Source organism: Lolium rigidum, unplaced genomic scaffold (assembly GCF_022539505.1).
Source record: "Lolium rigidum isolate FL_2022 unplaced genomic scaffold, APGP_CSIRO_Lrig_0.1 contig_20394_1, whole genome shotgun sequence".
Taxonomy (NCBI): Eukaryota; Viridiplantae; Streptophyta; class Magnoliopsida; order Poales; family Poaceae; genus Lolium; species Lolium rigidum.
Genome location: NW_025899963.1, coordinates 65,602 through 78,688, shown reverse-complemented (window position 1 = coordinate 78,688; position 13,087 = coordinate 65,602). Strand labels below are relative to the sequence as shown.

The following is a 13,087-nucleotide window of genomic DNA, read 5'->3' as shown; positions in this document are numbered from 1 at the left end:
CTCACTACGAGAAGACATGAAATATATCCAAGTGTGGCGAGAAAAATCATCGATAAAGATAACGTAGTAGCAATGAACCGCTTTCGAAGCGAAGGGAGCCGTACCCCAAACATCGGAATGAATAAGATCAAAGGGACGCTCAGACACTGACTCACTATGAGAATAGGGTAGCTGAATCTGCTTACCAAGCCTACAACCGAGACAATCCAAAGAAGCGTTTCCTGAGACAGACCCATAACACCACGATGAACTAATGATTAGAGACGAGAACCACATAATTGTCCAAGACGATGATGTCACTACTGAAAAGATGTAGTAGAGGCGACAACAGGTGCCGAGAGGCTGGACATGGTGACAGCGGAGGGAAGACGAAGCCAGTCAAGCTCTCAGAGGCCATCACGACGTCGGGGACAGCACCAAGCAGTGCAACGATCTTGAACAGAACATGAATCAAAGTCTAGGTTGACACTACAACTAGAGTCAACAATTGGACCACTAGAAAAGAGTTGTATGGTAAGTTGAGAAACATGGGCAACCGAAGGAACATGAAACGACAAAGTGCTAAGAGTGCCTCGACTAACGACTAGGAGGGGAGTACCATCAACAGTAAGAACATGAATAGGAGACTCTACAAATCGAATCGAGGACGAAGTAGAAGAATCGTAAGTCATATGAAAATATGCTCCAGTATCAAGTATCCGGTGGTGTACCTGAGTGAGTAGAGGGTGGTCTCTCATTGCTAGAAAAGTCAGTAACAGAACCTGCAGAACCTGTCGGTGAAGAATCCTAAGCATCAAGTAGACACCGTAGTTGCGCAATCTCATGCGCAGTGAGCGACACAGCGGAAGCAGCATCGACTTAGGAAGAGCGATCACCAGCATCCATGGAAGCATCATGTAGAGTCGACGAAGAGCGACTACTAACTCGGGCACAAGCCACGAGAGGAGTCAATGCAGAGCGGTCAGAACCGCATGCCGAGAGTCGGTGTAGAGCGAGTCGATGTAGACGGAGGCAGCGAAATACGGCCACAACAACGTGAAGAAGCGGCAAGCATAGATATAGAACGGTGAGCCAATGTAGACGAAGTTGGTGAAAGGAGACCACTACCACATGAAGAAGCTGCGGTTGTCGATATAGGACGGCGAGCCAACGTAGACGAAATCAGTGAAAGGCGACCACTACCACATGAAGAAGCCGCGGGTGTTGATGTAGAATGGCGAGCCAACGTAGACGGAGTCGGTGGAAGGCGGCCACAACCACGAGAAGAAGCCACGAGAGTCGACAGAGAGTGGCTAGCCGACGAAGACGAAGTCAATGGACAAGCACCAAGTAGCAAGGGAAGACATGAGTGCAAGATGGGAGCGGCGGAAGAAACACCATCAAGAATCACCGGACAAGGAGGGCAGGACATCGTGCCGAAAGATGCAGACTTTTTTTTGACGGGATGGACTGGTCATCGAAATCAAGCACACAAGCACATACGATCGAAAAGCGGGACGCGTTGCGCCTGTGCTGGTGAGGGAGACGGCTGGGGACGGGACGGCCGCGGATTGGCTGAGTGCGGCGATGGATTGGCTGAGTGCGGCGACGGATTGGCTGTGTGCTGGTGAAAGAGCTGCCAGCGGCAGAGCGGGACGACGGGGCGGCCGGCGGCGGGCCGGGAAGAGAGCGGCCAGCGGCGGTCCGGGAGAAGGAAGACCGGTGACAGGAGAGGCCAGCGGCGGGCTGGAAGAGGCGCCGGCGCTGAGGGAGATGGCCATAGACGAGACAGGAGACAGTCGGAGATGGTTATCCACTTGCACAAGTTGCGCGTGCCCAAAAAAACCTAACTTGGTTTGATACCATGTTAGGGCATATGCAACTTATATTCCACGGGGCCCAAAGGCCACAATATATAGTACATATACATGTGTGAAATATGCGGAGAACCTCCTAGCTACTAGGGAAACTATAATATACAAATACCTCTCTAACAACAATCAGGGGGTTATAACAGTTTCTCCCGCCACCACCAGGTTGCTACCCCTGTTGTGTTACAGATGTCGACGCCCTAGGCAACGTCTCCCTTTGAACCGCTCAGTGTAAAACAATGAGGGCTCACGAAGGATGCGTGGGCCACAACTCAAACTCTTAGTTGTATACATGTGGACTGCCCACTTTCTTTCCATCAGTTCAGACTTCAGGTTCACATGGTATCAGAGCACATGTCTTGGGTTCAAGTCTTTGACTTTCGCAATTTTACAAAAATGCTCTTGCCCTCTTTCTGTCACGTATAGGCCTTATGGAGTCATACGTGAGATTCTATTCACGTGTAGGCCTCATCGAGTCACAGCTGAGCGGGGGTGTGTTACTGTATATGTGGATTGCCCACCTTTCCATGTAAGGGGTATATTCTTTGGCTGATAGACTCCACTCTGGACAAGTTCAATGGACAGATGTCCGCAATGTGGTGTCAGCTTCCTCTAAGGTGCAGATTGTCAAGCTTCATGCACTAGCCAACGCAACCAAGGGTGTGAACTGATGGAAATAGTCAGACGTGTGACGGGAGAAGAGAAACCCAGCACGTGGAACTCAGAGGTAGGCACAAGAGGCTTTGTACATGGACGGAGGGGCAACAATAATTTTAAGATAAATTGCGCCACACAGGACTTGAGACCTTGGCTCTGATACCATGTCAAGCTTCACATACTAGCCAACACAACCAAAAGTTCGAACTGATGGAAACCGTTAGTCAATCCACTTATGCACTTCAACATGGATATTTTATATACTTACTCCTGCTTGGAGACTCTACGCCTTAACGACTTCCTTCCACATAGCTTGCCTGCTGGCCTGGGAGTTACATTTCTGCGCAACAAGGCTGATCTTCGTGTGATGGGAGGAGGCCAGTGCACTCTCAGCAGTTCACCTTGATTCATTGCGCATGCTAATGCTCACTAGCTATCGCTCCTTGCCCAGTGCCTCCACTGCTTGCACACGTTTCTCAGCTGTACCCTGTTACGGCTGGCACAGATTTAGACCTCCATTGCGACTGCTTTGGTAAAGGAAGGCACATCGAAGAGGGATCGCAAGAGTGGTCATCCACCGAAGGGCTCTGTTGACATACACTAGGAGATGGTCACCTTATGGCATCACATGTTGCCGCCTTATCACCTATCTCACAACACCTGGGTTTGATGCTAGATCCTTTTATCCCATGCCTCCATCCTCCTTGTTCAGGTATATTAACCCTGATCCTTCACTCTAGTGATCTTTTTTTTTTTCTCGAACACATGCCAAAGCATGCGTCATTATATATTAGAAGAAACCGTCAAGAAGACGGGAGCAAACCAAAGTACAAAAGGCAAGAGCCAACAGAAAGAAAGAGAAAAACAACAAAAGAACTATACAGGTTAACTTTGTTAACCTAAACAGGTGGGTCATCTAACAGATGGTCAGGAGGTCTAGCATGTAAAGGCAAGCGGCGCAGCGCAGAAGCACCAGCTAACGACCAGGATTTGGCTTCCTCGAGAATGGCTTGGACGACGTGTTGCCTGTTGGGTGCGACATTGTTGAAGATGGCGTCATTCCTTGTTCTCCACAGCTTCCACATGGTGAGAATGACGATGGACTTTGCTCCTTTTTGTGAGTCAGGGTGGGTATTGGCAGTGGCCGTCGCGAACCAGTCCTTGAACTCAGCTGTTTGGTTTGGCATGCAGGTTGGGAGGTTGAGGTCAGTGCAAATGTCGAACCAAACCTGTTGGGAGAAGGAACATTGAACCATGAGATGTGCAATTGACTCAGAGCCTTGATCGCAGAGGGCACAGGTATCGTCAGTGGTGAGGCCGTGTCTCTGTCTCCGCTGATTGGTCCAACATCTGTCCAGGGACGCCAACCAGGCGAAAATTTTGCACTTGAGGGGGGCCCAGCACGTCCAAATGGCATCATGGTGGGGTGAGGTGACCGTTCCTTCGAAGAGAGCTCTATAAGCAGATTTGGAGGAGTAATCCCCGGATTCGGTCAGGTGCCAAATCAAGGTGTCCGGGGTGTCGGGAGAGAGCTGCCTCGACTGAAGGACGTCAACCAAGTGCAGAAATTGGATGATCCCGTCAGCAGAGAGAGCTGCGACGATGTCCTGGATCCAAGCGTTGCCATGAAGTGCCGTGGCCACTGTCCTGGTTCTCTTGGCACGTGTTTTGACAGCAATCAGGACCTCGGGAGCAATGTCGGCGATGCATTGCTTATCAATCCACCTATCAGACCAGAACAGGGCCGTCTCACCGCTGCCGAGGTGGATGTAGGAAGCAGCATGAACCAAGGCGTTGATGTGTTTGTTGGTTTGGATTGGGAAGTTGACCCAGGGCTTCTCAGTGTCTGATCGATGGAGCCATAGCCACCTAGCTCTGAGAGCCCAGCTCATGCGCTTGATATCTGGAACGCCGAGGCCTCCGAGGTCTGTAGGTCGACAGACATCGTTCCACGCCACGGCACAATTACCGCCACTGTCAGAACGACCATTAGCCCAAAAGAAAGTGCGCTGGCATTTGATGATAGCTTCGGAAATCGCCTTAGGCAGGTCAGTGGCCAACATGATGTGTATGGGGGTTGCTGCAAGGACAGATTTTATGAGCACCAACCTATCGCCCTTGGAGAGAAGACCGGCGCGCCAGCCTGCGAGTTTGCCGTGCAGGTTGTCAATGAGGGGCTGTAAATCCTGGGCCCGTAGCTTCCAGATGGAAAGGGGAACACCAAGGTAGGGTATAGGGAAGTCCTTGACCGGGCAGAGCAGGTGCTGAGCAATGATCTGCCGTTCCTCGGCGCTGCAGCGAATAGGCGTGGCAGAACTCTTAAGGAAGTTGGTGTGAAGCCCAGTAGCCGAGCCAAAAATCTGCAGGAGATCTCCGAAGGTTGCACAGTCAGAGATGGAGGGTTGATGAAGACGACCGTATCATCGGCGTATAAAGAGGTACGGCAGGCGCCACGGACTAGTGATCTTTTTCATATGACACTGAATTGTACTTGTCATATCGACCTATCAGTGTACATCATATGGCGCCACTCTTCCTGCTGCAGGATGTGAGACCCTCTCTATCTTTTCTTTTCAAGTTCATACGGTTTCTTATGTCCTAAACAATCCATACAGCTTATGTTGGGAAGACAGATTATCAGGGTTTCTGTGGCATTGTTTCAGGATCGATGCACATGGCTTTGTGTGCCATATTCCCTTTCTTGGCCTTGTAAGATACGTCTTATATTGTGTAATGAGCACCTCTTCAACAGTTAGCATTTATATGTTGTCAGCTTGTTGGACATGATAAATAGGAAGTATGGCTGGTGCTGCCTGCCAACAGCATCAATTCATTGTATATACTATTTTTTTTTTCTATTTATCTCTGCATCGAGATGCCAAGCTTTGGTATTATCTCAAAGGAAAAAATAAAGATACATATTTGTCAACATGCACCAGCACCACTAGCACATGCATCTATTTCTTACGTACATTTGTTGCCAAGATTTTTTTTCTGAAATATATGTTGCCTAGGTTGGTACTGAAACAATTTAATATTGCCACTCCGTGCATACTCAACCTTAAGCTTATATGTTAAAGTTGTCCTGCTTCTCAAGCTGAACAACGCATTTTCATTCACTTGAATTTTTTAGAATTTTTAAAATATTTAAACTCAGAGTAACTAGACGTTGACACTCACCCTCATCAAATATGAAAATTCTCAGTGTTCCTTGGAGCTCTTGCCAATTTGCTGATAGGGATGAAGTAAGTGATGATTGGTGGAGCTTCTTTGACAAGGTATGGAATATTATGTGTAATTTGAATGGAAAAGGACCAAGCAAATTAGTCCCAAAGAGTCCCCAAAGTGTTGCAGTCCCATCTCTGGGGCAAAGGGCTCGTGAATTGGTGGTCCCTGCTGCAGAAATGGCGGCTGTTGTTGTATCTGGTGGTATTGCAAAAATGAATATATTTGCCGACAGGGCTACAATATTGAGGGAAGAGATATTCCCAAGAATTTTCTTTCACCTTGTAATTCTGTACCTCTGCAAAGCTGGATTAGAAAATGCATCCAAGTGCGTTCTGCAGTTCATGTCATTGCTTCCATTTCTCATTGCAGAAGATGAACAAAGCAAAAACAAGCTGCATTTTTTAATATGGTACGTTGTAAACTTCGAGCTTTGTTATAAGCTTGTGTGAGACACTATTCTAATTCCTTTGTTGTTACAGGTCTTTACTCATAGTTCGATCTCATTATGGGCAACTTGATGATGGTGCACGCTTCCATGTGTTATCACACTTGATTCTTGAAACTATCATATATGGCAAGTCCATGCTTGTTACTAATATTTTGGGAAGAGATGATTCCATTGAAGTTAACAGCAATAAAGAGGCTGGGTTCATTCTCAGTTTTATACAAAAGGATCGTGTTCTTGCCACGGTTGTTCCTTTGTCCTTCTGTTTATATTTGTTCAGAACCTTTTTGTTTCTGTCTTTGAAACTTTTAGCATTTCATTGAGATGGTTGTGTTTCAAGCTGTGCAACTTCGACCGTCGGTGGTTGATTGCGCACTGTATGGCTGTTTGTCTTTCCTTCTCATTTTCTTAATGTGGTGAGTTGGGTAGGGGATAATCCGTGATGTATAGGTTTACTCTTTTTTGTTGTACGAACCATGTTAAATTCCATAATTGTTGGTAAGTGCTGACAAACAATCATCTTTGTTTTCTTTCAGGCTGCTTATGAGGTTAAACATATGCAGGATGTTCAGGCTGAACGCCTAAGGAAGCTGCGAGAACTTCACTCTAAACTTAACGAATATTCTACCAAGGAGACACAACTAGTGCAGATCATTGATGATCAGATACATTTCTCCATCACCTCTGTGCTTTCCGTAGATGACAGTAGAAAAGCAGCTTCTGAACTTGCTTTTGACGAGGATCAGCAAATTGTTGCTGTAAGTCAAATGCTGCCAATGCCTTACTGTGTTTTGGAGAACTTATAGTTACATACTAATTATTTGCCTCTTGCATCAGGATAAGTGGATACACATTTTCCGTGCTCTGATTGATGAGAGGGGGCCGTGGTCTGCAAACCCCTTTCCAAATGACGTTGTAACTCACTGGAAACTTGACAAAACAGAAGATAAATGGCGGCGGAGGTTCAAGCTCAAGCGGAACTACATGTTTGATGAACGTCTTTGTCAACCTTCATCCTCTAGGAATGAAAGCACAGAGCCCTATGATGACCACCCTTCTTTTAGCACCAAAGTTCCTGAGAAAATGAAGCGTTTCCTTCTGAAAGGTGTGCGAGGAATCACAGATGACAGCGCTTATAGACCATTTGAAGACACCAATGATACAAGCGAATCTTCCCACAATCCTTCAGAGAACCAAAACCTGAATAATGCTGCAGATTTGTCAGATCATCGCGCTCCAGTTCAGAATAAGAAAGACACATCATCTACTAACACAGATAATGATTATACCAAGGTAAAAAGATTCATATACATTTTGCCTCCAGCTACCAGACATGTGTTGATTGCTGTTTGCTCTATATTTTCCAGGTGCTATGTTCTGTTCATTGTGTTCTTGTAACCCCAAAGAGAAAACTAGCAGGACAGTTAAATATCACACGAACCGTTCTTCATTTTTCTTTTGATTTTCTGGTTGAAGGAACTGGAGGATCATCTGTTTTTAGCAAATTCAGAGATAAGAAAGATTCCGACAGCAAGAATGAGCTGGGAGGTGCGGAGAGACTTTATGGATGCCGAGACAGTTTGATTAGAATCAATGGCGGGCTGATGCAAAACCAATCCAATAAAATCAAACATCACAGAAGGTGGAGCATAGCCAAGGTATCTCCACCCCTTTCTCGGTCACCCTATTTTTTTTATTCTTTTCATCTTCTTTCTTCCATTTTTTCAGATAAAAGGAGTTCACTGGACACGCTACCTTCTACAGTATACTGCAATGGAGATATTCTTTGATGATTCAAATGCACCTATATTTTTGAACTTCTCCTCCCAAAAGGATGTTAAAAATGCTGGGTCTCTCTTAGTTTCGCTCAGGAATGACGCCTTGTTCCCTAAAGGAAGCATTAAAGACAAAAATAGTGTCATTTCATTTGTTGACAGACGAGTTGCACTTGAAATAGCTGAGAATACCAAGGAAAGATGGCGAAGGAGGGAAATCAGTAATTTTGAGTATCTAATGAGTCTTAATACCCTTGCTGGACGATCTTACAACGATTTAACTCAGTATCCTATATTTCCATGGGTTCTGGCCGATTATGCCTCAGAAAATCTTGATTTCAACATGTCATCTACTTTTAGAGATCTTTCGAAGCCGGTTGGTGCGTTGGATGAGAAGCGATTTAAGGTCCGGTAACTAGTGAGCGCTTATTTTCATGTGGTAGGTTAGGATCCCCTTTTTGATCCTTAGGTTAGGATCCCTTATGAGAACTTCATGTAAATTATATGCTATTGTCAGGTTTTTGAAGATAGATATCTTAATTTCTGCGATCCTGATATACCGAGGTTAGTTCTTGATTTAAGATAAAAAATGTTCCTTTGGTTTTCCTTTTATCTGAGTTCACATTAATTGCACTAAATGACCATGATTTTTTTGCTGCAGTTTTTATTATGGATCCCACTACTCTAGCATGGGAATCGTTCTTCATTACCTTCTCAGGCTCGAACCTTTTACAACCCTGCATCGTAGCTTTCAGGTTGTCAATGTTCTTGTCATGGAATATTTCATCCTTTTTTTTTAATTGAGCATTGTGTTCTCTTATTATCGCAACACCATTTATCTTCTGTGAATACTTATTAGAGATCGTTTGGCACCCCTCATTTCATTTGGCAGAAATGAAATGAAATGAAATGGCATTGATGATATCATTTCATTTGGCAAATCCACATAAATGACAGGGTGCCAAGAGGAATTATTAGGCATGGGATGAAATCCATGGATTTTTCAATTGAATTCTGATACCAATTCCATGACAGCCAAACAAGTTGATTGTTAGAATCACAAATGAATTCTTTGATTCCAGACCCAAATGATGGGAGCCAAACGAGCTCTTATAGTACTTGCATGCAACATTTTCACATTATTCACAAAGCAGTTGCTTAAATTTATGCCTGTCTGACGCTTCCTTGTACAGGGTGGCAAGTTTGATCATGCTGATCGTCTCTTCCAGAGCATTGACAGCGCTTACAAAAACAGCCTGTCAAATACAAGTGATGTCAAAGAGCTTATTCCTGAATTCTTTTATATGCCCGAATTTCTTCAAAATTCAAATTCATACCATCTTGGTGTGAAGCAGGATGGTGAACTATTAGGTGATGTTGCTCTCCCTCCGTGGGCAAAGGTAATGGATACTCTTTTTGTCTGCTATCCACATCATTGTCATACTTGTGATCTTGAGGATGAGCTACTTGTCTACTAGGATACTCCATGCAGTCCTATCAGGACTAGGTACATATCCATGAAGCGGCTTCTTTTTGCGTTGGCTCGCGAAGCCTACCACAACTCTCATCCTTTACCTGAGCCTAGGACTAGCTATGCCTAAAAAGACAGATGCAGTGATGCAGTGTTGCTTTGACCATTTAAAAAAAACGTTTACCCATCCCTTCCATGGATATACGTTGTTAGGAAGAATGAGACCTCTCCAGTGAATTACCGCTACGGATAACCCGGGTGGGCTGGCTCAACACCCTGAGCACAAGCCACCAAGCTAGCGCTTGGTCCAGTGTTGCTTTGACATTCACAACTGACAAAATTAACTCCATAAATATTAATGTTGCGAAGAGCACTTTGTTGCATAATCATGTCAGTTCATGTTCATGTAGCTCTAGCATGCTTGTTAATGTTGTAAGTGGGAGTCTGCTAGTATGCATGTGCATCTTCAGTGTTCAGTCATACAATTAAGTCATGCAAAAATATAGGGTTCGCCGGAAGAATTCATTCATATCAACAGAGAAGCACTTGAAAGTGAATATGTGAGCTCTAATCTCCACCACTGGATTGATCTCATATTTGGGTACAAGCAACGGGGACAGCCTGCCGTCGAGGTGCACTTATGTTACTTTGCCAGCGACTTTGAAACTCTAGAAATGGAATGTTATTTGATTCATATATTTTATTCTTTATAGGCATCAAACATATTTTACTATGTGACATACGAAGGTGCAGTTGATCTGGAAAACATGGATGACATGCTGCAGAAATATGCTATTGAGGACCAGATTGCGAATTTTGGACAGACACCTATCCAGATTTTCCGGGTGAAACATCCAAGAAGAGGGCCTCCTATCCCAATTGCTCATCCACTGTATTTTGCACCACAGTCAATAACATTAACTTCAAGTGTTTCTAGCACAATCAGCCACATGTCTGCTGTACTATTTATTGGTTTGTTGGATGGCACAATTGTTCTGATGAACGAAGGACTCATATTATCAGAGAAGCTGTGGTTGACAACACGAATGCAGTTAGGTGGAAATTTTACATTTTCAGGGCCACAGGTTCTTCCTGACTACAGCTCTACAAGATGTATAATATTTTCATATTAGTATATATCCTTCTGTTGATAACATTTATAATATTTTGTAGGAAAATTTCTTTGGTGTTGGTCCAGATGTTATCTCCCCACGTAAAATTGGCACTTTCCTAGCTGAGAACGTCAAGCTTGGAAGACAGTTCTTAGCAACTATGCAAATTAACAGCGAGAAATATTTGATTTTATGTGGAAATTGGGAAAATAGTTTCCAGATAATTTCTCTTTGTGATGGAAGAATTGTGCAGAGCATCAGGCAGCATAAGGATGTTGTTGGCTGTGTTGCAGGTAGACATTTTTAGCGAGTTTATGTCACCCATTTTCTTTTGAAGTTTTCAGATTATTTTGGAGTTCGTAGCTCTAGCATTCACCAAGAATGTGCACCCAAGGCGGTGTAGGAGTGGGGAGGTTAAATAACTTCTTAACCCCATGGACCTGGCCTGCTTCCAAAGCTCCCAGATTTAAGCAAATAACATTTAGCAAATAGCTGGAATTTTAACAATAAACATTAGGCTTCAGCCTTTTGAAATGAGCCATATTCAATTATCCTTCTCTCTTGATTGTGTTTCTCGCATAGATACAAAGTAGTTGCTGGTAAGGAATAAAGTCTATTGACCACTGCATATGCTTACTTAATGCATAGTCTACATATCACAAATAGATGACGCTTTGGACATGGTTTCAGTCAAATTTATAAAATTTTGACCATAAATATCATTTTAATTATTTGGGTTGGGGTTTTAAAAATGATATGTATAGTTTCTTGAAAGTATTTCTGGAATCTTACTTTTTCTTGATTTGTGTGTATATATATATTACAATAGAAATTAGCAGTCAAAGTTACATCTTGAATACCGTGTCAGTGTCCAAAATGTCATCTATTTGTGATACGCAGGTACTAATTTAGATTTAAAAAAAGGGAGGAGAAAATTTTAACGGCAATCTCATTTAATTAGACTGTTCCTGAGTTCTTGTGTGACTATTCAAGGTTGTTTTATTCTTTCCTTTCTGTCTTTGTATGATGCCTGGATTTTGTAAATGTAAACGGTGCATCTCAATCCATATTGCTTTATGAATTTCTCACCCTAGTTCCCCTCCCCCCCCCTTTTATTAATTAACGAACTTCTGCGATGCAGTTTCATCTGATGGGAATGTGGTTGCAACTGGAAGTTATGACACAACTGTTATGATCTGGCATGCATTTCGAGGCAGACCAAGTGAGAAGAAAATGAGATCTGGAAATTCGGAACTTTCAGAAAATGATCACGTCATATTGGAAAGGCCTGTTCATATCTTGTGCGGTCATGACGATATCATAACTTGCTTATTTGTTAGCACGGAACTGGACATTGTTGTTAGTGGTTCAAACGATGGAACTTGCATTTTCCATACACTGCGTGAAGGGAGATATGTCAGGTCCATTCGGCATCCTTCAGGCTTTGGTTTATCAAAATTGCTGGCATCACGGCATGGAAGGGTGGTATTCTATTCTGAGAGTGACGTATCCTTGCACATGCATTCCATCAATGGAAAACATATTGCTTCTCAACCAGCCCATGGACGTCTCAATTGCATGGAACTTAGTTGTTGTGGAGAGTTCATGGTTTGCGCCGGTGAGCCTGGGCAAATAGTTCTGCGTTCTATGCATTCTCTTGATATAGTTTGGAGGTATCATGGAGCTGGGAAGGCAATCACTGCTCTAGCTGTGACCCCCGAAGAGTGCTTCATAGCAGGAACCAAGGATGGTAGCTTACTTGTATTTTCAACAGAAACTCCTCTACTTCGAAGAGGGAGCATGCCACGGACAAGAAATAAGCTTCCGGGAGGCGGTTAAGTAGTTAGTGAAATCCACACACAAGACCCTTGCTTGAAGTTTACAGCATAAGGTACACCGTGGCCTTTCCTCATGACTGTCTTATTTAGTTGCCCTTTTCATGGTTGTTTTTTTCATTCTCATGATTTTTAGTACTTCTCACCTGCAAAATGAACTACACCTTGAGTTCCCTCTTAGTACTGCTTATAATGCATATGGAGAGAAGTGTCTAAACTTCTTTACCAGATTCATATGAAACAGTTTGTACTTTAGTTAGGAAATAATGAGTCATTTCAGCACTTCATACTATTGAACTGCGAGGTACAGAATTTAACATTTGGAAATGTTAACTTCAGTTCAACCAAGTGCAGAATTCTTCCGGAAAGCATTGACTGCTGAATTTTGTTGATTCTCACTGAAGGTTATTAGCAGAGATGCCACCATTCTCGTGCTCATGTACATGAGTGTAGTGAGATTCGGCAACAAATATTCTCGAGATACTCTGCTGATAATGATCCATGAGCAACCAAGCTGACAGTAGTGAAAGTAACATGCATGATGAACAGCGATGGCGGAGTACCATATTTGTTTTCAGATTAGACGCAATTGAGGATCTTCACCGGGTAGGGACTTAGCAATTGACAACAGTCTTACAACAACTGTATAGCACACCACTCCTGTAGTCATGTGGTTGTGTAGTTAAGTGGTAGCAGCAGTAGCTCCAACATATG

At 43.7% G+C, this 13,087-nt stretch overlaps 1 protein-coding gene across 1 annotated transcript in view; it reads left to right on the top strand.

Moving 5' to 3' along the window:
* Window positions 1-12,377, top strand: part of LOC124680603 (BEACH domain-containing protein B-like) — a 44,852-nt gene extending 32,475 nt beyond the window's left edge. The window contains exons 27-39 of the mRNA XM_047215670.1: window positions 5,713-6,144; window positions 6,215-6,425; window positions 6,717-6,938; window positions 7,018-7,473; window positions 7,548-7,838; window positions 7,909-8,361; window positions 8,473-8,519; window positions 8,617-8,710; window positions 9,149-9,355; window positions 9,933-10,058; window positions 10,140-10,511; window positions 10,600-10,831; window positions 11,680-12,377. Coding sequence (XP_047071626.1) covers window positions 5,713-6,144; window positions 6,215-6,425; window positions 6,717-6,938; window positions 7,018-7,473; window positions 7,548-7,838; window positions 7,909-8,361; window positions 8,473-8,519; window positions 8,617-8,710; window positions 9,149-9,355; window positions 9,933-10,058; window positions 10,140-10,511; window positions 10,600-10,831; window positions 11,680-12,377 — 3,841 coding nt within the window. The remainder of the gene's footprint in view (window positions 1-5,712; window positions 6,145-6,214; window positions 6,426-6,716; window positions 6,939-7,017; window positions 7,474-7,547; window positions 7,839-7,908; window positions 8,362-8,472; window positions 8,520-8,616; window positions 8,711-9,148; window positions 9,356-9,932; window positions 10,059-10,139; window positions 10,512-10,599; window positions 10,832-11,679) is intronic.
* Window positions 12,378-13,087: the final 710 nt, after the last annotated feature.